This window comes from Calliopsis andreniformis, chromosome 6 (genome assembly GCF_051401765.1).
Source record: "Calliopsis andreniformis isolate RMS-2024a chromosome 6, iyCalAndr_principal, whole genome shotgun sequence".
NCBI classification, from domain to species: domain Eukaryota; kingdom Metazoa; phylum Arthropoda; class Insecta; order Hymenoptera; family Andrenidae; genus Calliopsis; species Calliopsis andreniformis.
This window is the reverse complement of record NC_135067.1, coordinates 13,354,541-13,376,614: the sequence shown is the minus strand read 5'-3', so window position 1 is coordinate 13,376,614 and position 22,074 is coordinate 13,354,541. Positions and strand designations below refer to the sequence as shown.

The 22,074-nt window shown below is 38.0% G+C and overlaps 1 protein-coding gene and 1 long non-coding RNA gene across 3 annotated transcripts in view; one reads left to right on the top strand and one right to left on the bottom strand.

Annotated features, from left to right (window-relative positions):
* The window catches only part of LOC143181144 (uncharacterized), a 48,966-nt gene that overhangs the window by 6,399 nt on the left and 20,493 nt on the right, over positions 1 to 22,074 (top strand). The window contains exon 2 of one of the 2 annotated variants that reach the window (XR_013002233.1): positions 17,374 to 17,747. The exons of the other annotated variant lie outside the window; for it this stretch is intronic. This is a non-coding gene — a long non-coding RNA (uncharacterized LOC143181144). Of the gene's footprint in view, positions 1 to 17,373; positions 17,748 to 22,074 lie in introns of those variants that run through there. 2 annotated transcript variants of the gene reach the window in all.
* LOC143181142 (lachesin) overlaps positions 20,710 to 22,074 on the bottom strand; it is a 245,442-nt gene continuing 244,077 nt past the window's right edge. The window contains exon 11 of the mRNA XM_076381397.1: positions 20,710 to 21,282. Coding sequence (XP_076237512.1) covers positions 21,209 to 21,282 — 74 coding nt within the window. The 3' untranslated portion in view covers positions 20,710 to 21,208. The remainder of the gene's footprint in view (positions 21,283 to 22,074) is intronic.

Below are 22,074 nucleotides of genomic sequence, written 5' to 3'. Positions count from 1 at the left end.
CGAACTTAACTTTCCAGATCGAATGGGCATCTGCTTTCTGAAAGCACGGCGCCTCTCCGTTTTACCGCGATTTCGCTCTGAACGAAGGATGTCGCTTCGGAAGATAATCTTTAATAAAGAAAATGAGCCTACCGAGGCAATGGTATGTTTAGAGGTAATTTTGTTCAAGGAAGACTTGGACTCCATGATCTCGATAAAGTCTCACCGGTTTTTTAATTTAGTTTTCGGTCAGAGTGAGGAAACTGTATGAACATTTATTTATTCATAATTTTTCCTGCATAATTTTTTGTTTAATTACAGTATATTACTAAAAGAGAATGTTTTATATATCGTATCCATCAGGAACCTTGTTTTTTACTTGTTAGCATGAAAATTCTTTTAATACAAGACTAGATTTTAATGTAGGTAATACAGCTGAATGACAGCTTCTAATTTTGTAAATTCAGTAATGTAGAGTATACATAATTTTAATTTATTTAAAATAGATTTGCGCGAGGATGATTAGTCAACTTGAATAATTTCTTTATGGTACTTATTTTAGTATAGTTACTTTTGCATGAAATATTGAAGAGTCAAAGTACAAGGGTAGAATTAAAAAATTTTCTCCACGGGAAGTGTGATTTAAGAACTCAAAGACAGTTGGCAGACTCGCTGGAACTCTTCTCTAATGAAAGCATGAGTTTAATCTGGGCTGTGATAAAATTGCAGACTAATAGAAAATTTGTCAGTGACGTTAAAATATCAAGCGAATATTTAAAGAATTTTCTATGATTGTATTATATTTAAGAAATTTCTACTGTCAAGGATAGATGAATAAAAATATATTGTAATTGCTTAGTGAAAATGCATTTCTATCATCTTATCACTTTCACTGTTCATGTAATCCAACTAAATAATTAGTGGAAAGCCTTCATGTTAATCCGCTTACGAAAGTGGGTTCTATTTTAGCACTCTATAATAGGCTTCTAAAATAATAAGGTGTTAATAGTTAATACAAGATACCCGTTAGTCTAATGCTTTACTGCAAAATTATTTTAACGTAGAATAATATAGGGTTTGACTGTAGCAAATTTTTTATTAATAATTATATTTCATAATTTATTTTATTCTGAATCTTTTATTACTTGAAAATAACGTTTCATGAAGTGTATATTAGACATATTTAAACTCTAAATTAATTATATACATTTAATTATTTGAACAAAATTTCTGAGTGAGTTTAACACATCAATTTACTCTTCAATAAAAAATATATAGATTTATTCTGAATATCATTAAAATTGCTCTTTTGACGCAGAGTAAATAATTAGGTAACTAGATTAATAATATTTGATCTCTGTTTATACAGTGTACACACTTTTAATACATTCCTCAGATCTCAACATCAATCTTACCACGGAAATTGTTCTTGCTATATAGATCTTACCTATCAGGCGTGCGAAATTTTGAATACGGTGCATGTAGCGCGCCTGGAATGTGAACGTGCTGCTCTCGACATCAATCTTACTAAGATAGTCAATTTTGGCATTTTAAGTGTTATCACTGAAGTGTGAACAGTGGATAAGGTGTGCGCGAACGCTTTGAAAGATTTCTAGTAAATACTCCTGCCTAAATATCCCCGTTACAGCTCGCGTCAAACTCCACTGTGAATATACTAAAAAGATGAGTATTATAAATTGAAATTTATTGCTGAATATTAAGTGTTAAAGACTACTAACTCCTTACATTAAAAATCAATCTAAAACGGTTGTGGAATTAGTAGCTATTACATTCCATTATTCAGGATCATTGAGAGCCATGTCTGACGTATCTTTTACTTGTTCTACTTAAAAGAAAATCGATGAAGTAATTCATTTTAATAATTAATATTTTTAATTCGTCTTTATGTTTTTTGGAAGATTTCGAAGGAAGTCCATTGCGTTTACGTCGGTTAGTGTCGATCAATTTGCCAGCAATTTCCGCCTCATTTTCTTTTTCTCACGCCCAAAAAGAGTACAAGCATCGTAGGCCAAAGTAAAGTAGTTCCTTAGTAAATTGAAACAGACACCGCCCCGCTGAAAACACTAGGTACACAAACGGTATTTACTATTCGTAGCTCACCAAGTCTAGGATAAACACGCAACTCCATTTCGACTTGCAAATTTGCCTGGCTCGATAGCCATCAATTACTTTGCCCTTCGAAAGCTACGAAACGAAACCAAGAGATTGTTTCTTGTAAGAAGTTTTACCTTCTGCGTACCGCGTTTTGCTTGCAGCACCCATAAAAGCTATGGTAATAACTCTTCAAATTTATATTTCCACGTAGCAATATCATTATCATCGATTCTTGGAGCAGACGTAAAATTAACTGCGAATGAACAATCAATACTGAACTCTTTCAATTTTGTTATCGTAAGAACATTCGAAATATACTGCGAATACATGTGTTCCCTCTGTCGACAGCAACGGGACGGCTTATAATTTAATTGGAATTTAATTTAATTGGAATTTAATTTAATTGAAATCGTTCGTATGCGGCCGACAAAATGGTTTCCTGTATAAAATACGCGGTAGCCGTCGAAAATATTCGCGTGAAATTTTTGCAAATGTCGCTAGGAAACGCTCGCCCCGATTTTCATGAATTTTCCATATTGCAATGCTCCCAGGCAATCATTGATATTATAGCGAGTGATACTCGGTGAAACTGCACAGACCCACGACTAGCGGGGGCATATATTTTTTCTCCATTAAAGTTATACGCTTCGAGCGTGTGTCATCTCCCCTGTATGACTGTGTAAAAACCATCGCTTTATTTCGATTGGGATAAACATTATATTCGATTACGTATTCCGCGTGTCGGCCATCGAATTACACGTATCGCGGTGAATGTCTTCGTCCCGTGATTCAACGCGTGACCCTTGACCTCGCGAACTGCTGCTGCGATTTTTATTGCAATGGCGTACACAGAAACGCGGATTAGTTTTTGCAAGAAACCTTCGAAAGTGTTTCTTGGACACGCGAAACACTCGTAAAAGCACCATCGTCTCCTCGCTTCTTTGCAGTCGTAAAATTTTAATAATCGTCGAATACTTTTCTTTGAATCTTGTCCACGATAGGTTTAACCATCCAAAACCGTGATGGTGATTCTTCTTTGCTTTATCTTGGATATTAAACATGGTTGTGCTCTTTGTGATATTGTAGATGACTTTAATGCACTCTTTAGTTTCTACTCATAGAATCTTGTAAAGTAAGTAGTATAACCTGAAATATAACCTGACATACAGAAAGTAGTATAACCCTGAATTTAGTCAGCCATACAGCGAATAATATAGACTTGAGCATTATCACGTATAACGCAAGTAGTATAACCTCTCAGATAGCCAGACAGTCAGTAAGTAGTATACCTCGATTATGGTCAAACTTTCAGAAATATTCATTTCTGTAAATATTAAAATTCTTGAAAAAATATAAAGGTTTCCACAACATTAAGAAAGTGTATGTGAAGTTATTGAGAACTCTTAGAATATCTGGTTTTAAGATTATAAAAAAATTTAGTAAAACAGTTTACCTTAGTACTTCATTAAAGCAGAACGACAGACAGTACTAACTACTCTTTTCAAGACATCGACGAAATGCACTTTTAAGACATTTTTAAAAAGCACAGTATTTTTTTCAACAAAGAAGAATTTTTCAATATTTTTTCATACCGTAACACACGTGTGCACGTGTACAGTATCTCAGGTAAAAATGCAAATCTATTTCTGCATCCGTCAGTTTACTTTGCTCGGTCACGAGTAATTGCCCAACGTTCACAGCCTACGGGATTTCCTCCGGAAGATGCAATTCCCGGAGTTTAAACCCGACGAACTATTTCTCTTCTCTTCCCTTTCCCTTTCCCTCTGGCAGCCAGCAATAACAGTAATCAGGATACAGGATTAAAAGGAATGAGAGACGGCTGTGCAAGGTGAATTGAAATTTTCCACGGGGAAAAACGTGGAATCGAATTAGGGTGATGAATAGATATCTGTTCTTTGTTTTGTTTCTCGACAATTTCTCTCCTGGTGTCGATGTAGCCTTTTATTCGAGGAACGGTTGATCGAAAAGGAGGGACAGACAGTAATTCACTTCTCTACTCTGAATTTTGTGTTTCAAGGTTGATCGTGAGAGGATTTGTAATTTTTTATCGGTACTCTGTTCGGTGAACGTGGGTTACAAAATGTAAGAAAACGATTTTTTATGCGTACGTTTTGTTGTTATTTAAATAACGATGAATTATGAAAATATTCAGTTTAATATTTGCTGGGACACTTTAGATGGGATTCAGGGAGATCGTGATAGCGTGAGACTTCAATTTTCCTTTGCATGTTTGTCCTTTTTAGGTCGCAGTGCATCTACACTTTATCTTCACTGGGACATCAAATTTTAAACTCCTTTCCACTTTTCACGAACTAAATTGCTTCTTAAGCGTTTTCCTATCTACCCATCAATCGAATTCTTGTCTTTAAGGGTTCTGTCAATCACGAATTTTCAAGGTGAACCTGCATTATAAAAAAATATTTGAAAAATTCTCTGAAACTCATCTTTGACCTCTATAAAATACATACTGGGAGATCATAATTATGGTATGCATAATACATATTAATATTTTATATTATTTGTACAGTTCTGCATTTCAATTTTTATTCTGTGATCTCCTATATGACTCTTCGAATGAAATTAATTCTCTCATATTTGTATATGTGTATTTATTAGTATTTTGCGATACAAAAGGAAACAGAAAATAAACATCGAATGTGTGCAGACTAATTTGAGTAGAATCAGTGACGCGCACGACAGACTTGCGGTTCCCTATACTGTGATTACTGCACTTTAACCCATGCGTCTGTTTGCGTTATCGTGGTTATTCCCTCGTTCCCCTGGTCCGCGGACAGAATTCGGGGCTTCGTATACAAATAACGGCTATTTCGGGGTAATAGTTTCCGTGGGATTTTCATCTCGAATCTTGGAAATGTTTGCACCCATCTGCACGGGAAATCAAGTGGACCGTTTCGCGAACCGATGAGTCTCTTCCGGTTGGGAACGTACGTATATCTCGAACAGAGAGTTCATTTTTCGGTTTCATCAACCCTCAAGGGATACTCGCGTCGTTAATAAATTATTGAACTGCGAGATCGAACTAGGGTTTGAAGTTCCATCTCTTTTTTCTACATACCTTATGGAGTTAAAAACACGTCGAAAATAAGTTTTCGTCTGAATGTTCAAAACACTCAGAGGAATTGGATGATACCCTTTAAGCAAGATAATTTCCATCAGGATGTTACTAATTGTTTAATATTTTCAAAACTTGTAGGCTATCTTCAGTCTTTAAAACAATTTCACACTCAAAGTTCCACAAATTCTCAATTCCTTTTTATTACATCATACTTTTATCAATAGAAACTGATAGTAATAATATCCAAGTTACATCGTTAAGTGGTACACACTTAGACAATTCTTTTAAACCACATTCCCTTAACTTATCCTCTGAATCCTTTCCAAACATCAAAACAGTGAATAAAAATTACCTCTTATAAGCAGATTTTTGTTCCCCAATATTGCCACGCGAAACATCGTCCTCTCAGATAGGGGTCCATTAGAATTTCCAGGTCTGCCTCGGTCGTCCTTAAGGATATGGCTCGAAGGAATTAATTAAAATGGAATTCTCTCTTCGTAATGGCTTACGTGCGTACAGAGGGGAAGACTGAAGGGCAGGGAGGCAGAGACAGGTGGTCGCGTGTCTGGGTTCCAATAGAACTGCGATTACAATTCCAGAATGCCGAACAGGTCGAAAGCCTGTGATATTCGCGTGAGGGTCAACTGCCAGTGCTAGCCCTGGGTTACTATTCTCCGCGTACGTCACCCTTCTCGACCGATCGCCTTTCTCCAATAGCTGGATCTCTCTCACGCCAGGTTACGGCATCGGAATTCGAATTGTAATTTCTAACCGCGCGTCTTCGTGCGGGCCATTGCCTTGCTGTTCGAAATTCGTAAACGGATTGCAGATTCCTGGACTTCTCATAAGTTTCGGGGATCTTCGACGAACTGATCACGTTATCCTCGCGTAAATATGCCTGATATGTGTTATAATGAAGATCTGGCGTCTCGATGAGTTGCTTGCTGCCGAGGGACAAGGATGAAGCGGGGTGCAAAGGCTTCAGAGGGTATTCGAGGGATCCAGGGACTGAGATATTCTTGAGTTTTCAGTTTAGACGCCGTGTGGAGGAATTTCAGGTAGATGTTATTTTACTTTTTATTCTTACTTAAGAATTAGAGGAATAGAATAATTTAAAGAGTGAATTAAAATTATTGGAATTATTAAGTGAAGTTTAGTCAACACAGAAAGTCATATTTTTACACTCAAGAGAATGTAGAAGTTGATAGAATAATTTCAGGCATAATCAGTAAATATTGTTAAAAAATTGATTCATGTGATAAAAGTTTAAGTCACTGTTGCTGGAACTTAAAAATCTATTCCTCGTTTCGCTACTACTCAACAAACTCCCGAAGAATAAGGGAGCTAAACGTGTTTCATATGTTTCACGGCCGTTTTATCTAGCACGCAGCAAACGTGGGAAGTTTGGTCCGCAAAAGCGGCGTATAAACTTCTCGGAGCAACTGCATCGAGTGTGGTAACTTCTTCCCTCATCAAATCCTAAACCCATCGTCCCGCTGAAGTTCCGTCGATCTCCGCGGGAAAAGATTTCAGGTCCCCCTTCACCACAATCGAGATAACGAATCCTCACTCGGGGAGCGCAATTATATCGATCGTTTCATCGGCACGTACGTGACGTCCAGTAACTTCGTATCCCCTTTTTCCCGCTTCGACGCGGCCAGCTTCCACCGCAGAGAACTCCACTCTCTTCTCGTCTCGTTTCGCCTTTCTTTTTTCCCCCCTCTCATCCCGTGGATGCTTGTAACGAAAATACTGCTTCTGGCAGGGAGCGCCGACTGTGATTGAGAACGTGTATCGAAGCCATCCTCGATAACTTTGACGGTCGATTCGACGAACTTTTAGTTCGTTTCATGACAAGCATATTACGATTTCATGAGTGTTCCTGGCTTATGGGGTCTATGGTTTGGGAGCGAACCACGCGTGAGACTTCTGCTCCTGGAGATGCTGTGATGGTTGATAGGTTCATTTTAGTAAATAGTTATATTGATAACTGGATTAGGCAATTAGTTTGTCGATAGCAAAAAATTGACTTAGATAATTCATTTTTCGATAGAAATGGATGTGGATTATTCATTGATGAAGGATAACGTAAGTTGTGAGTTTGAATAAGATTTTTTTGATATTAAAATTTGACATGATTAATTACAATTATTGGTTTATGTTTGATTATTAATAAGGAATAGAAATTTCGTAGTATATTATGAATCTTATGGCGTGGTAAATATTACTGTTGTAAAATGAGTTAAATTTAGCGCCTGTGCCAGTTTCTCGATGGTTACGATTGAATTTTGCTCAATAGTGGTCTATAAAATGTCTCCCGTGTTGCTCCACAGGTTTTCTGGCACGGAACTGATCTTCACAGCTGTAATTTCTTGATCGAAAGTTTATACGTTGTTCTTTGGCACTCGCTACCTCCAATAGAATGTTTCTCATGTGTTTGACACGTAAAATATGCTGAACGAGATGGTACCTCATTTTTATCGTACATAGTACATATCTTTACTCTAGTATTTTAAAAATAAATTTGATATATCTTTCAGAAGTTTTAATGCACGTGAATAATATTAATAATTCAAATATAATTTGTAAAAATATATTCTGAAGACTTTTTTTTAGAATATGTTAATGCTCAGAAAATAAATGACATTAAATACTAATTAAATAGTGAAAAGTGATTTAAATACTTTTTACACTTCCTCAGTTAGAATAATAAAAAAGAAGTTCCCAGCTTCAAGAATCTCAAGATAACAATTTTTTCCATAAAAGGGCCGCCGTTTTCCAAGCTTTAAAGAATTTGAAATTTAAAAAAGAAACGCAACCACACTTTGCAGCTACATGCATGCACATAAATGCATAATATTATAGTGGCATAAAAAGTTAGAGGTCGTAACGCCATTTAATTTTGCCCTGTAACTTCTCTTTTTTCACATCTATTACCGCTTCAAGGATATTGCCCGCCCTTGACTCTGTAAGCAATTTGAGAACACATTTTTAAAATACATTTCCTGTATGAAATCCTGTAACCATAAAAGAGCTACTTTACAATCTGTTTCCCCAAATTGGCAATTTATTTAGTCACAAATATTCTTTCCAAACCACAAACTCTTCACATATCACATCCACATTCGAAAGCTTAATCCATTTCAAGGATCCCCCTCAAAAAATCTTTTCGCGCGAAATTTAAACTGGAGCCCCGTTTAACCTGCGATCTCCCATTGAAGGCAACTCGCGGCGATATTAAACCCGAAAGACAAGAAAAAAGGAAAATAGTAATTTTACGAAACGTGGACGGCTCTATTAAACTGGCACGCGTTATCGTCCCGTCGGGCTGGCTGGAAAAAAAGCAAGAAGAAGCTCGTGGAAGGGGATGGAAGGGAGTGGTGGAAAGTGGAAGAGGAAAAGACACGAACTTAACTGGAAAAAGGAGCTAATAACGCGGGCTACCGTATACAGACACCGCTTAATGCTGCTCGTAGCGGCCACTTTTGGTGAAGTCTCTCGAGAATGAAGGAGAAGCTGCAAAGAATCAAGATTGGAGAGAGAGAGAGGCGACGGGACAGGGAGAGCGAACAAGTGGCGGGAGGGAGACAGGGAGGGAGGAAGTGAGAGAGGGAGAGCAAGAGAGGCACGACTGAATGGTTGAGGAAAAGACCCAAAGGGGTAGCCGCGAGCCACGGACCGTATTATGGAGTAAAGTAAAGGGAACCAAGTGCTGGCACGGACCTAGACGAGGGTGAATTTAATTCATAATCCGCCACAATGCCTACTTGCCGGCAGCTCGGCTCATCAAGGTTTCACGAGGCCTTTTTCTTCGGCCATTGCCGACCGTGAACTCGCCTCTCTCGAGGTTCCTATGAAACAGACCGCGACTCCGCAACGCCGCCCCTTGAATACAGGCCAAAACATCAGGGACGAGATCGCGGTTTGTCATGTAAACACGTCTCGATTGCAAAGCAGACCGAGGGTGCTGGAGATCGGTCGATTGATATTTCATTCTCGGGGATGCAGTTTAATCCATCGTTTGTTAATTTCTAATGACACTACTCTCGCGTCCTATGGCTAGCTGGGGGCTAATCAATTTCTGGGGTATATTTGGTGAACTCCTTTGTTGCCTCTGTCTGGGGCAATCTATTCTGTGACGATTCATTTATGAAGAAGGATTTTCTATTTTCCACTGTCATTGGTAATTTATTAATGGGATTTAAGTGCATGTTTTGTGGGTTGGAAATTAGATGAGTTTGTGGATTGAGGTATGTAATTTAGGTTTGTTTTTAAATATTAACAGTCAAGGCTTTTCTTTTGCTCTTCTTTGAAAACTTGAAGGAATATTTAGAACTAAAAATGTTGGAAATATAAGCCAACCAAATGTCTCTCTTCTCATCACTTTTTGGTTCCAAAATTATCTAAATACTCGTAAAATTGAAAGTCCTCTAACGATCTTTCGTCCCTTTAATCCAAACGATCACATCATGAACATCGGAGGCATTTCTGCATCGTCCAGAGATGGCAGAGGGGCGCTCCTAAAACGTCAGGAACTTGTTGGTCCGCGAAATGGAATCGGGTCCATGAATATTTTCAACGATGGCGTAACCGTTTATTTCTTTTTTTTTTTTACTGTAGATTTATTAGTACAATTCAGGGTTGGCACGAGTCGAGTCGCGGTCACAGGTTCGATCGTCGACGGGGATCTTAAATTTGCGTATGGCTCGTAAACGAAGGCCTCCTGGCGCGAGCTCGATTTTATGGATTGTAACGGAATGGTTGGAGTACGCCGAAACGGCGCTCCTTATTCTTTTCTCTTTCGTTAATCCGTTTTACCTTCGTCGAAGAAGGAAACGAGGAAAGCGTGGGTGGAAGGAATAAAGGAAGATCGATAACTGGATACTTTCGCGTTATCTTTACAGTTAAGGGAGAGAAAAAAGAAAAGGGAGCATTAATGTACCAAAAACTGCTAGCGCATAAAATTTTAAACGTTCGTTATCTATGAGGTCTTACTTTAACTTTATAGATTTCTGGGGTTTTGTTACTTCTGCAGTTTTCATTCCTCTGCTTTGTATATTTCTTGAATGAATCCTTTTAATCAGTTCTATGAATGTTTCATGCCATGATACATCTAACGTATTCTCACATATTTGAGCAAAAGGATTGTGTTACATATAAAGTACTCTTCAATTTATGTAAAGCTCATATAAATACCGAAAGAGTCTATCTTGTATGAAGTGAAAAGACCTAGTTCTCCGTTTAATCTCCGCATAAAGATACTGGAGAAACTTTAATCGTAGAACGCGCAAGCTCGGGGAGAGATTCAGCTGCAGTTTCGTTGGAATTGCACTTTTACAGTGTTTCATGGTCGGTCGATAAAGGAAACTCGAGTGAATTCCGTTCGATCGGCACGTGGAACACGTCATGGCATAATTGAATTAATTTATCCTTTCATCTCGACGAATCGCTGGCGAAACGACAAGTGTAATCAAGATCGGTCACATGACCGCTCGGTTTTTCATTAATTGAGCGCCGAGGCTTTGACGATTTCGCACAATGTGAAAAGAGCAGATAATCGTCGTAGTCCCGACACAATGGTTACGTGGAATCACCTTTTTCTGATTCGCATTGTCTTCGTTTCTCGGACCGTTCGACCACTCGAATGGATTACACTCGAAAACTAAAACTGGAATTTCGATTCGTCCCGAATGGCGATTCTCCCGCGTTCCTCAAAACTTCAGCTTTTGAAGCTCTCTCTGTTTCAAAGTGGTTTTAACCATTTTTAGGTACTCTTGCATTTCTGTCCCTTTTTTCTACATTTATTCGTGTAGCTTATACTATTTGAAGAATCTGAACAGTTAAAAATTAAAGATTAAAAACTGTTTTTAAAAATTTAAGTTTTAGCAGTTTTTAAAAGAGCGTAAGAACACATTTAACAGAATATTTTAATTAAAGGGCTTTTTATAAAGCTTCCAACGAATTTCTATTACGCTCCCATCTAATAATCCACGTTACTCTTTTAAAATACATTTTACAGTAGAATAGCATTTTAAACAATTCATTGCTCATTCTTACACATCATCTCTAGCAATTAATTTAAGAAAAAAACATAGAACACAGTGAAAAGGTTATAGCGCGTGATGTATGTACATCCTCCAGCACAGTTAACAGCCCCCTAAATATTGCGTTCCGATGAACGTTTCATGACGGAAGCGTCACGTCGATTTGGCAACGCTTATATTTTTAACTACTCGAGGGCGACGGAAAGAGGGGAAACGGAGGGTTGACCAGTTAGCTTAAATTTCAATGTAAAATGGGTGATCGTGAGTTATTTCGTCGTAAAACCGCGGCGAGCCGTGCACCGTGTGCATGCACACGCGTACGGCTGCACATGCACCGGTGCCCCTATCACTTTTTAATTCCGCCGCGGCCACATAATGTCACGCGCGTCGACAGTTTGACGTAAACGTGTCGCAGCTTTGTTCAACGCGCCCAGTGCCATCGTGGGTAGCTTTAATTTTTATAGATAATCCCGAGCTTTGCAGCCTCAGTTCCCTTCGACGGTCCATCCTATTCAGTTTCATTAAAACGTTCCAACGAGCCAATGTATCGATTTTCCTCTTTCGTAATGACTTTATTGAAATCCTGCCACAGGTAGCTTCCCTCTGATTAAAATAATTACTAGCGGTATATTTCGATACGATAAACACGCAATTGCTTCGTGTGTCTTTCTAGTATTTCCGAATTGCAGGTTTTGATGAAGCGTGTGTTAGAGGGATTTGTTAAGCTAGGGAATAGGATAATTCTAATACAGGAATTCTAATTGTGATGATATACAAAATATTATATTTGGGACTTGAAAAAAAAACGTTCTTTATAGTATATTGAAGTCTTCATACCATTTAAATTGTATGTACAATATTTTCTATGTCGTCACAGTTAGACAAAAGATATTTAGGTACCTTCACTTAAGTGAACCACTATGTATTATATTTCAACACAATATTAACCTAAGAAAATAATTCTACTAATTCAGAATCTACTTTGAGGCTACTTCAAAACCTCGAACACTCTAAATAAACGAGTATACACCCATCTCAAACGAATCTGGCCCAGACACTGTCTTTCTCTTATACGTGAGCTATTTAATAAGAGAGAAAAAGCCATTGCAGCCAGGATCGTTTGAGCAGCCATACAAGAGACGTTACTTCCAATCAGCATGGTCACCAACACCATCGACTCGAAATACGCTACTAACTGCTCTTCCACACGCGTAATAGACTCTGTCTCAGAATTTAATTGCCAAACCTTGTACTAAGCTTTCAAGCAAAATTATATCACGCCGTGGAAACTTGCCCCAATATCCTGGGGATCCTCTGTATTCTCTACACCGGGCCCATCATAATTGCCTGAACGTATCGGTGTGAACAGGCGAAGTCGAAAGCTGGCGACGGTGTCCTGGAAAAGTCACACGGCCGGCTCGGTAAGCCGACTTGGATCCGTCGAGAATTAATCCTCCGGTTAGTATGCGGCTGGTGAACCGGCTGTTACAACACGGCCAGCAATAACCCCGCGAAATATTGTGTAAAGGCCGATATACCTTCTGAGCAGCGCTATCGCCTCACCTACCAGACGTGTAGTCATTGTTGAACTTCCACGCACCTATCTCGCCGTGGCAAACACACTGTCCTTTTCGTTTAATCTGCCGATCTTAGATAGTCCGCTGTTCCTGGATTTTCCCTGACGTTCACCTATCTCGAGTCAGTCTGAGTATTCAGGGTCATGCTGGTGGACGATTAACTTCGCGCTTGTTGGATCGTTTGGGGAGTTTGATTGCCTATTGGCGAAGGGATCGCTTCGAATGGGGAGGGGTCGTCCCTTCGTGGAGAATTTTGGATTATGTTTTGATACAAGAGTGTCGATATAAATTGGTAGCGCAGTCAGCGTCCTGTGATCTATGTATGGGTCAGGGCAGTTTGAGGGATTATTTATTTTTGGTACTTGTGTTAGATTTTTGGGCAATTTTTTGTATGAAATGTGTAGATTTTGTTGATAATGGTATATTGCTTTCGCTTTCTTTATTTAAGTTTTTTATTAGATTTATGGAGTTTGTGAAATTTGTGTCGATTTATTAACTCTTTCAATACGATTTTTGGTCGATGAAATTAATTAATGAATTTATTACCTACCTTGAATTTTTGATTCCTTGACGAAAATAAAAGAGGCGAGAGTATTTTTATTATGATAGATGCCTTTAGTGTCCTCAAGGCAACACTTTAATTTAACATGGATTTTAGATGGAGAAGCGTTAGAGGGTTACGAATAATTAAAAAACGAACACAGAGATTTTCAAGGGCACTTACTTCGCCCCCATTTTATTACATATGTCGAGTGTATCCATCAGAATCTCTCATTTGTTTTCTCATGTAAATAACAACATTCAACTCAACGGCGCAAAGCATAATAGTATTATATAATAATATATCATGTAACATACAATATATATATATATGATATATCATTAGTCAATAGTCCCTCTGTTATGTATACATATATACCTTCGCGTTTAATTCGTTTTATCCGCCAAGTCTCGATCGCATCGTTTCATTTCGTAGCTCGAACAAAGCACATTTACATCCTCGAGAACGATTTTATAATAACATCCACTTCTAATCCTTCCACGCGAGGGATTCGCTTGAGCTGTTTATTACAAGTCTTATATATACGAAAATAAGTTACCTTCTCTAATATTATTTTCCCCCTACAAAATTATTTCTACAAAAACAAATGTCGCGTATAAAAATGTACTTTTTTTTTCTCTCGTCCCCCCTCCTCGTTATACGATATCTCTCACCTATTTATTGAGTATTATCTTCCATTGAGTCGACGAAGAAATCATTTTCATCCTGTCAAGCTCGAATTTCGTCAGTAGTACAGATCAATCATTCTCGCGTGCCCCAGCTCGATCGAACAACACAGAGCGATATTAAGTATCGGCGTCTCGCTTTAATTAACTCCGCACTTAGTATTCGTCCACGCGAAAGTACTAAATTCAATGTACAAACTTCCATCTTCGATATTACACAGGGAAAATACCGAGTTTCGCTTCCGTTTAACTTCCGCTTAACTTTGGTTTCAAACTCTCGCCGAGCTCCGAGCGGAAACGATGCGGCCGACAACTTAAAACCACTTAACCACTAAGACGACCGTTCCTCGCGTCGATTTCGTTACACGTTACACGCTAAGGTCAAAATATCATCCTTCCTATGGTATTTACTTTTCTCTGTCTCACCTCGCTTCTTTACAATGGCCGTAGAAAACGGGGGAAAAAATCAATGGTGACGGCGAAACCAAAATACTTGGCAAGGGATGTCACTCGATTATGCAGAATCTGTTCCTTATTTCTTTATGCACATTATTGAGCATCAAAGCTGAAAACGGAGCGGAGCATAGTCGGGGTATTAAGATTTTAGAGAATGGAGTTTTCATTAGTGGATCTTGTCAGTTATGCAATTCATAATTAAAGGAATTTAATGCACTTGTATTTTGAGAAGAAACCAGTGGAGAACTGTTTACTTTTTCATTGTGATGACTTTTAATTCGTTTTACTTTTGCTTTTTATGAGGATAGTAAAAGAATAGAAGAATAATATAATATTAAATGTACAATGTTCCATCTGAAGCTAACTCATTTGTCTAAACTTTTCTTTAAAAAATGTGAAATATTTTAAGAATTAGAAGGTCTTGGAGATGCTTTATAGTTTTGCAATATCAGCATTTTATTTTGATATTTTATTAGTTATAGTCACTATACATATAACTATATCCCATCGCAAATTTTAACACAAATGGATACCCATTTTTTTCAGATTTTCATACTCAATAAAATATAAAAAAAAAGTGATCTAGATTCCAGATGCTCGATTCACTTCACTTGCCAGAGCAACACACGGCCACAACGGACGCTTCGGTGAACTTACACTAAGTCAATGCGAAGCAAGGCAAAGTGTTCTCGCAACACGAGTGAAGTTTCGCTAGTTTATCTGTTCTTTGCAGAATGAATACGTTCGCTCGAGATCCTTTATAAATGACAGCGTGTCTGCCTACCAGAACACTTTGCCTCGTGTTTTCCCTCCCTCTCTCTATACTTATCGTTTAGACTATTTACTCATATTTACAGGTGACGTGTCGAACGTTATTATAATCAGGCCGATATTCGTATAGTGCGCCATCGTTCTCTGTCGGTAGAAATTCGCTCGTAGGGAAAGCGTCTCCCCTTTCTCGTCGACAGCTGAACTGTGTTAATTATGGAGTGGCCTCTGAGCCTGTACAATCGCAGCGGAAATCAAAGAGCAGGCATGAAAGTTCAAAGACGTTTTAGTTTCAATGACCACCTCTCGTCGCTTACGAATTGGTTTTTAAAACAATTCACTTCCCAAGTACAGTCAATTCAATTTGCTTCTTTCCTGACTTTAAGATTCTTACCCTGGATTTTTTGTTTTTATGAGAGTAACAGTATTCCTTCTATTTTGCCGATTTGTTTTTTAATCTGGTCATTGATAGCGTAGATTGAACGGTTTCAGAGCACACTGCAATGTTAGCACAGTTCACGTTCAATAGCAATTGTACAAGTATTATCTGAATTCTAATGGTTATTTTGCACGATATTGCAAATAGATGTTCCTTTCTGCTTCAGTTTCATCGACACACGAAGGCTCTTTACAAAATGCAAGAAATTGCGTAAAATATTCTAGCAACCTATCTTAAACTCACGAAATTCGAATCGTCACTGACTACTTTATTTACAATCACCTCAACAGAAAATCCTAAGAGATAACTCCTTGTCTTATGATCTTTCTCAGACTACGAACGCTGGGATTACTTTAAATAAATTAAAAACAAAGATCAATGAACCACTAAAAGAAAAAAATTATTCTCAAGCACTTCTTTGTCTTATCCATTTTTGAAACCTTAATTCCTTTCACAAGCGTACAGAGTTGTCACGAGACAAGGGGCTAACTTTTTACCTAAGATAATCATTCATAAAAAAATATCTTCAAAAATGAAAGATTTGCAAATTTAAACTCGCTAGATTTTCACGTTGAACCCTCTAACTATTACACTTTACCAAGAAAAACGACGAGGATCAGCTTAAATCGCAATTCCCTCTAATGAAGAACGAGTTTCACAACTACGATCATTCGTGGGTGTCGAAGGCAGAATGTCAGTACTGATGACAAAATTAAAGATCTCATCGGGATAAGTCCGCGTAATCCTCGAGCTACCCCTTCTTTAATCCATCATGGGCGTTAACCCGTCCGCGGCAAGTGCCGGGGACCCTCGAACCTGTTGCTTTAAACAAGATGTACGCTGAATAATGGATATCTCTAAGTAGTTCGAAGTCTGCTTAAACTGGCGCGCAGCGCGTGTTTTCGCGCGTTCACCGATAAATTCCTAGCTTTGCTAACTAGCCAGCGAATAAATTAATCGCGGAACTCGCTAATGGGGTGTTTTGTTGGTTAAACATCGCGTACGATCATCAGTGCTGTTGATTTTATTTCATATTGTAATGGTGAATAAGATTTTAAGTAATGAAACTTAAATTCTGTAAATAATATTTATTATTCTTTAATAAATTAATCGAAACAATTTTCATAGATCTAAATATGTTTTTTAATTTTCTAGAGATTTCCACGAAAAATGAAAACAAAAAATAAAATAAACAATCATCTGGTACGTTGTAGAAGTATCCCGTTTGTTCTGAGTTTATTATGTTATATTTTCCAAATTGAATAAAATTCTGTAAACAAGAAACATGTTTGACTGATTACAAATTGCTACAGGAACGTTCCAATTGAATGAAAAATATCTTCAGAGGGCGAAATTTGTAACTGTTTGATAACTGTATTTGATAACTGTATTTTCTTTTTATTTTTAAAATTTTTTCTGTTGTATAGGAAATACAAGTTTTGATTCGTCTAGGTATGTTGTAATGATTTCGTATTTACTCTTTTCAAAATATTAATACCCTTGATGGATTAAAATCGATTTAAAAACTCGCGCCAGTTTTATCATGTCATTGATGAGTTGTAATTCATAAACTATTTAAAACGCTTTAAACGATATTTTTAAGTGTCCTTTCGCACATACTAACTGTATGTAATGTATGCAATTGAAAAATATAAAATATTCGAATGGTAGTTTTGTTCCAGAACGATGATCAATCTGTAAAATGTATTGGTGAAAGGGTTTCGATGCTTTCGAAAACTGTTTAATGCGAAACTAATGAACCACCAACAAACGATAAGAATAAAATTTCTTTACTTCCAAATGGTACTGTTGTCCCTTAAAATCGATACTTATTACTCTATATGTACTCCTTTTTTAAGCGTGTCGATATTGTTTTCCTCTTCGATACTATATACGTACAATTTGAGCAGCTGTCTACTCGATTTAGACATCCTAGGGAATATTTTATTTTTTACACAAAAATTGCCTCGTGCGTCGCTATTTCATTCGATTAACTCGTGGTCGCGAATCCCTGGTTTTAGATCATATTGAATTATGTGGTCGAACCTGCTCCAGCATGAAACAATAATCACTCTCCCACGAACAATGCATTCACGAGAGTGATAGATGAAATTTAAAGAAACGGTTAATTGTGTAAATAAAAGTATCTATCATTTGAATTTTATCTACAGTGAAAAATTAAATTTGCCACGAAATAAAATTGAAATAAATATTTCCCTCGCGTTCAGAATCTGCACGAGGTAATAGAATTTTTATCCAATCTTCGGGCAATAAACACACTCGCTTCTTTCATTTTTCCATTTCCATGAGTCTACACTTTGACACAGGCAATGTAATGTTAAATCTAATTGAGCTCTACCTACAAAATCCCGCTGCAAGTGGCACAATGAAACTCGTTTAATGTAACAGATCTTGTTTAAAAGTGACTCGAGAGTGGACCACTGATCGCGCGACAAAAGAGAGGCAACTGGATAATGTCAAAATGAATCTTTATGGAACGCCTGTAATTTTTCGTTCTCTGATCTCTCGCCCGCGTAAAAGTGACATGTAGCTAAATAACGAGATAAAGAGCGCAACAAAAGTGCGTGGAACACGGCGACGGGAAAAGAGCGGGCGCGGAGCCCGCGGTCGGGCTTGATTTTACACGAGTGCCCGCCGAGGACTCATCCGAGGCGAGACAAAAGGGGAAAAAGTCGCGTGCTTTCCCCGCGTGTAATTGCCACTCGCGTGAAAGGTACAAGTCCGTTTTCACAGGTGTCACACACGCCGCAGAGAGACTACGTTCTCTGGTCTGCTTTTATTTCTCCAACAAAGTCTGATTTGCATGCTTCGAGCCCGTGTCTTATGGAGAGAGATCCAGTTTGTGGGCGAACGAGCTCGCCCATGTTTCGAGGCGATACTTCGCGTCGCTCCTTTTGGTGTAACTTTTAACAGGGTGATAAAATAGTATGTTGTACAGTGGCTGTCAGATATTCGAGGAGTTTTAGTAAAGTTTTATGGTACCTAAATTTGACCCTACAGTACCCTGTGGATATTTGTATCTTGAACCAAACTCGATACAATTTTTCCTTATAGTTTTTTTCTCAATTAATTCTAAGCTCAAGAGGTTCGGGGTTAATAAAATGAGATACAAAGTTGCAATAATTTTCTTCATCACTCTGGCTACTGATTTTCTAAAATCGTTTCTACAGTAAAAATGCCAATTTTCCTCAGTATTTATAGTGCATTTCGTTTTCCATATATATTCAAAATTTAAATATCAACAGAGTTTTTAATTTCCGTTTCCAGCGAACCAGAAATAATTGAAAAAAGAAAGCTAATTGAATCCAAAACTAAAAACCTTTCCCTGTGATATCAGTGGAACATTTTCTCCCCGAGGTCAGGCACCAGAGTGTAACAAAAAAGACAGGTTGACGTGGAGGTAACGAAGCTCCGCGTGGTATCTCGTCGAGACACCGCCCGAGATCGAAGACGTTTGCAAATAATAATATTTCACTCTTTAATATTCCTCCTCCCATGGCGCTTCTGCACTTTCAACCTTCCAGCGTTCCTTTTTTTCTTTCATCTCTCCTCCTGGTCTGAGTCTCTTCATGCAAGAGCATCCCCTGTACCGAATCTGACGTTTTAATCTCAAGTATCCAGATGAGATCCGCGATTTCGTGTATAAGAAACGGAACGACGAGTGGAAGGGATACGGGAAGAGTGGTGGGGTGCGAAGGAGTGATAGAGAGAGGGAGGATGGAAGGAACACTTCGTAGACGGAATAAAAAAGGGAGCAACGATGGTAGGTCGTCTAAAGGGGGAATAAAGAAGCAAAAGGGTGAAATCGATGGCGGAGACAATTTGTGCTCGTTGTTTTTGCTCTTTCGTTGTTTGTTCGCCGAGGAAGGTTAACTTCGAAACTTCCAAACACTTTGTTCGAAAGGTAAATTACGGAGAAGTTAATTGAGTTGGGCTGGCGAAGAATTCATAACAATTCATTTTACATGTTAATTTTATCGTAACCATGAACTTGTTACGAGCTGGTGCTGTCGGGATGGTTTAAAGAAAATTTAAAGTTTCTTCATGCCTGAAGTAGCTTCCTCGGTTAACGATGTTTATTTGTTTTTTTTCTGTAATAACCTCAAGTTATTATATTTTGCAATGGGTAATTTCCGGCGAAAAAAGGCTCCTACTCTACTTGATATTACTTACGGTTTATTTCTTCTCTAATTGCTTTCGTGTGGTATACTCGAGCTCGATACGGTTTGCTAAAACGAGTTCTTAAATTTCGGCTTAACGAGGTATTACGATTACCTTTTGACGTTAAAAGCCTTTTACTTAGCTTTCCAGAACGCGCTGTACCTGTCTGCACATATAAAATTTTCTCTAATAATATGCGAGAATATTCTTTCTACATAAATGTGCGTGAACGAAGTTCTACCTTTGAATTCACTTTCATCCGAATCAGTCGATAAATAGTAGAACATGATGTTTATCTTTTTTACTTTGTCGTACATTGTTCGAAATAAATTTATTTAAGAATTCAAGAATATTAAGTAATGTGAAATAATATGGAAGACAAAGCTTGTTGAAATAACGCATGAGTTATAATAGCCAGGCTGCAACAAAGAAGGACTGAGACTCTTGCAATGTTACGAGAAACTGCAGGAATTTCTGAATAGTGCTCTCATAATAAAATACACGTACCATAGTCATTTAATACTGAACCTTGGATATGCTTTCATTTGGAAACTCCTGCTAGTTACAGTAAAAAGTTACACAGCAGGAAACGTAACTTTTATACAATAACAGCTTAATAATTTTATATAAAACTCATCTCAGAAAGACCAGAAATTAATATAAGAATTTACAGCACTTATAATTAGTTCTTCTAGATTTAGGTTGAAAGGGTTGAAAAATTAATTATTTAAATTTTTCCTTGTGGTGATCGAATCAAACGTATATTTGTCTTCGAGGATCGTCTTAAGGGACACTTTCAGGGTTGAAACGAAAAGAAAACTTACTTAAATATTTCAGGCTCGAGCAGGTTCGACGTTCCAGCAAAATTCGAGATCGTTGGCGCGTTCTCTGCGGCGACATTACGGCGTTATACAATATGTTACACTGAAAGCGATAGTCGTTGCACTTTGTGATTTGCCCACCCCCGCGGTCCTCCACGCCTCGTGCATACTCGTTGCTCGTTAGATATTCATCCTATCGCACGATGTCTCACCTCTCGCTTGTCTTCTTGGACACTGCGGTACACTGACTTGGCACGCGTAATTATTATTCTTATTATTATTTATTCTTCTCCACTTGCTTCTTCTGTTTTAATACGACACTAACTACTCAGTCAATCTTCGCGTGTATCCGTATGTACGTGTAGGTGTGTTTGTGTGGCAGTGTGTGTGCGCGTGTGTGTACGTGTATGTGTGCCTGCTTTTGTTCGTATAGATTTCTAACTTCTTTGAATTTTCGCTTCGGATCGATTCTCTTAATTACACGTGATCCTTCTGGGTTTTGCTTATCGAATGATCGACGCCGCGATTAGGGTGACCATTACCAGCAGTCCTGTTGGCGTAGTGGCTGTGGCTGAGTCTGAAAACGAAAGAGAATTTCAGGTTAAACTATTAAATTTTTCGTAATATTATGTACATATTTATAGTTCTATTTCTATATTTGCTATGTTGACATCGACTGTATTTCTGGCTGGAATATTATTAATTACTTTGAGTGGCATTATTCCGCTCCTTTAGTACTTACAATTTTCAGTTTGATTAAAATATTCATGGGAAGTGTATTGGCTATTGGAATAACGTTCTGATTCTCCAAACAAGAATAGATATATTACAATTAATTTTCATTAAACCGATAGAATGCTCTACAGTACATAACGTAATACTATTATAAAAGGACTGCATTAATTACATGCAATTACTCATACAATAAATAATAGTAAAGTAATGATTCTGTTTTCGAAGGATTTCATAATCAGCGATTCAATAGTCCGTCCACTAAATCTCACAACTTCCTCAAAAACGATATAACCCTAGAATGACGTATAATTTGATGTCACAAAAAGCCCAACAATTTCACAACTTTACCTAATCTTCCAATTATCTTCAACTTGCCAACAACACCCGCCCATTAAATCCACAATTTTGACCCAGCGTGTCGTCCAATAAAATAGAAACTCCCGCTCCCTGGTTCCCATTTTAATTTTCGCAATTTACCCTCCCTCTATTCTTCCCTCCAACAACAAAAGCAAGCATCCAGAAACGTCTCTGCGTAGCTGGGGCTCAGAGGGCACGGGATCTCCTCTGCTGTCCTCTCGCTACATTAGAACGGGCCGAAACTCCGAGAAGTCGTGGCAGCCAGTCGCGGCCGTAA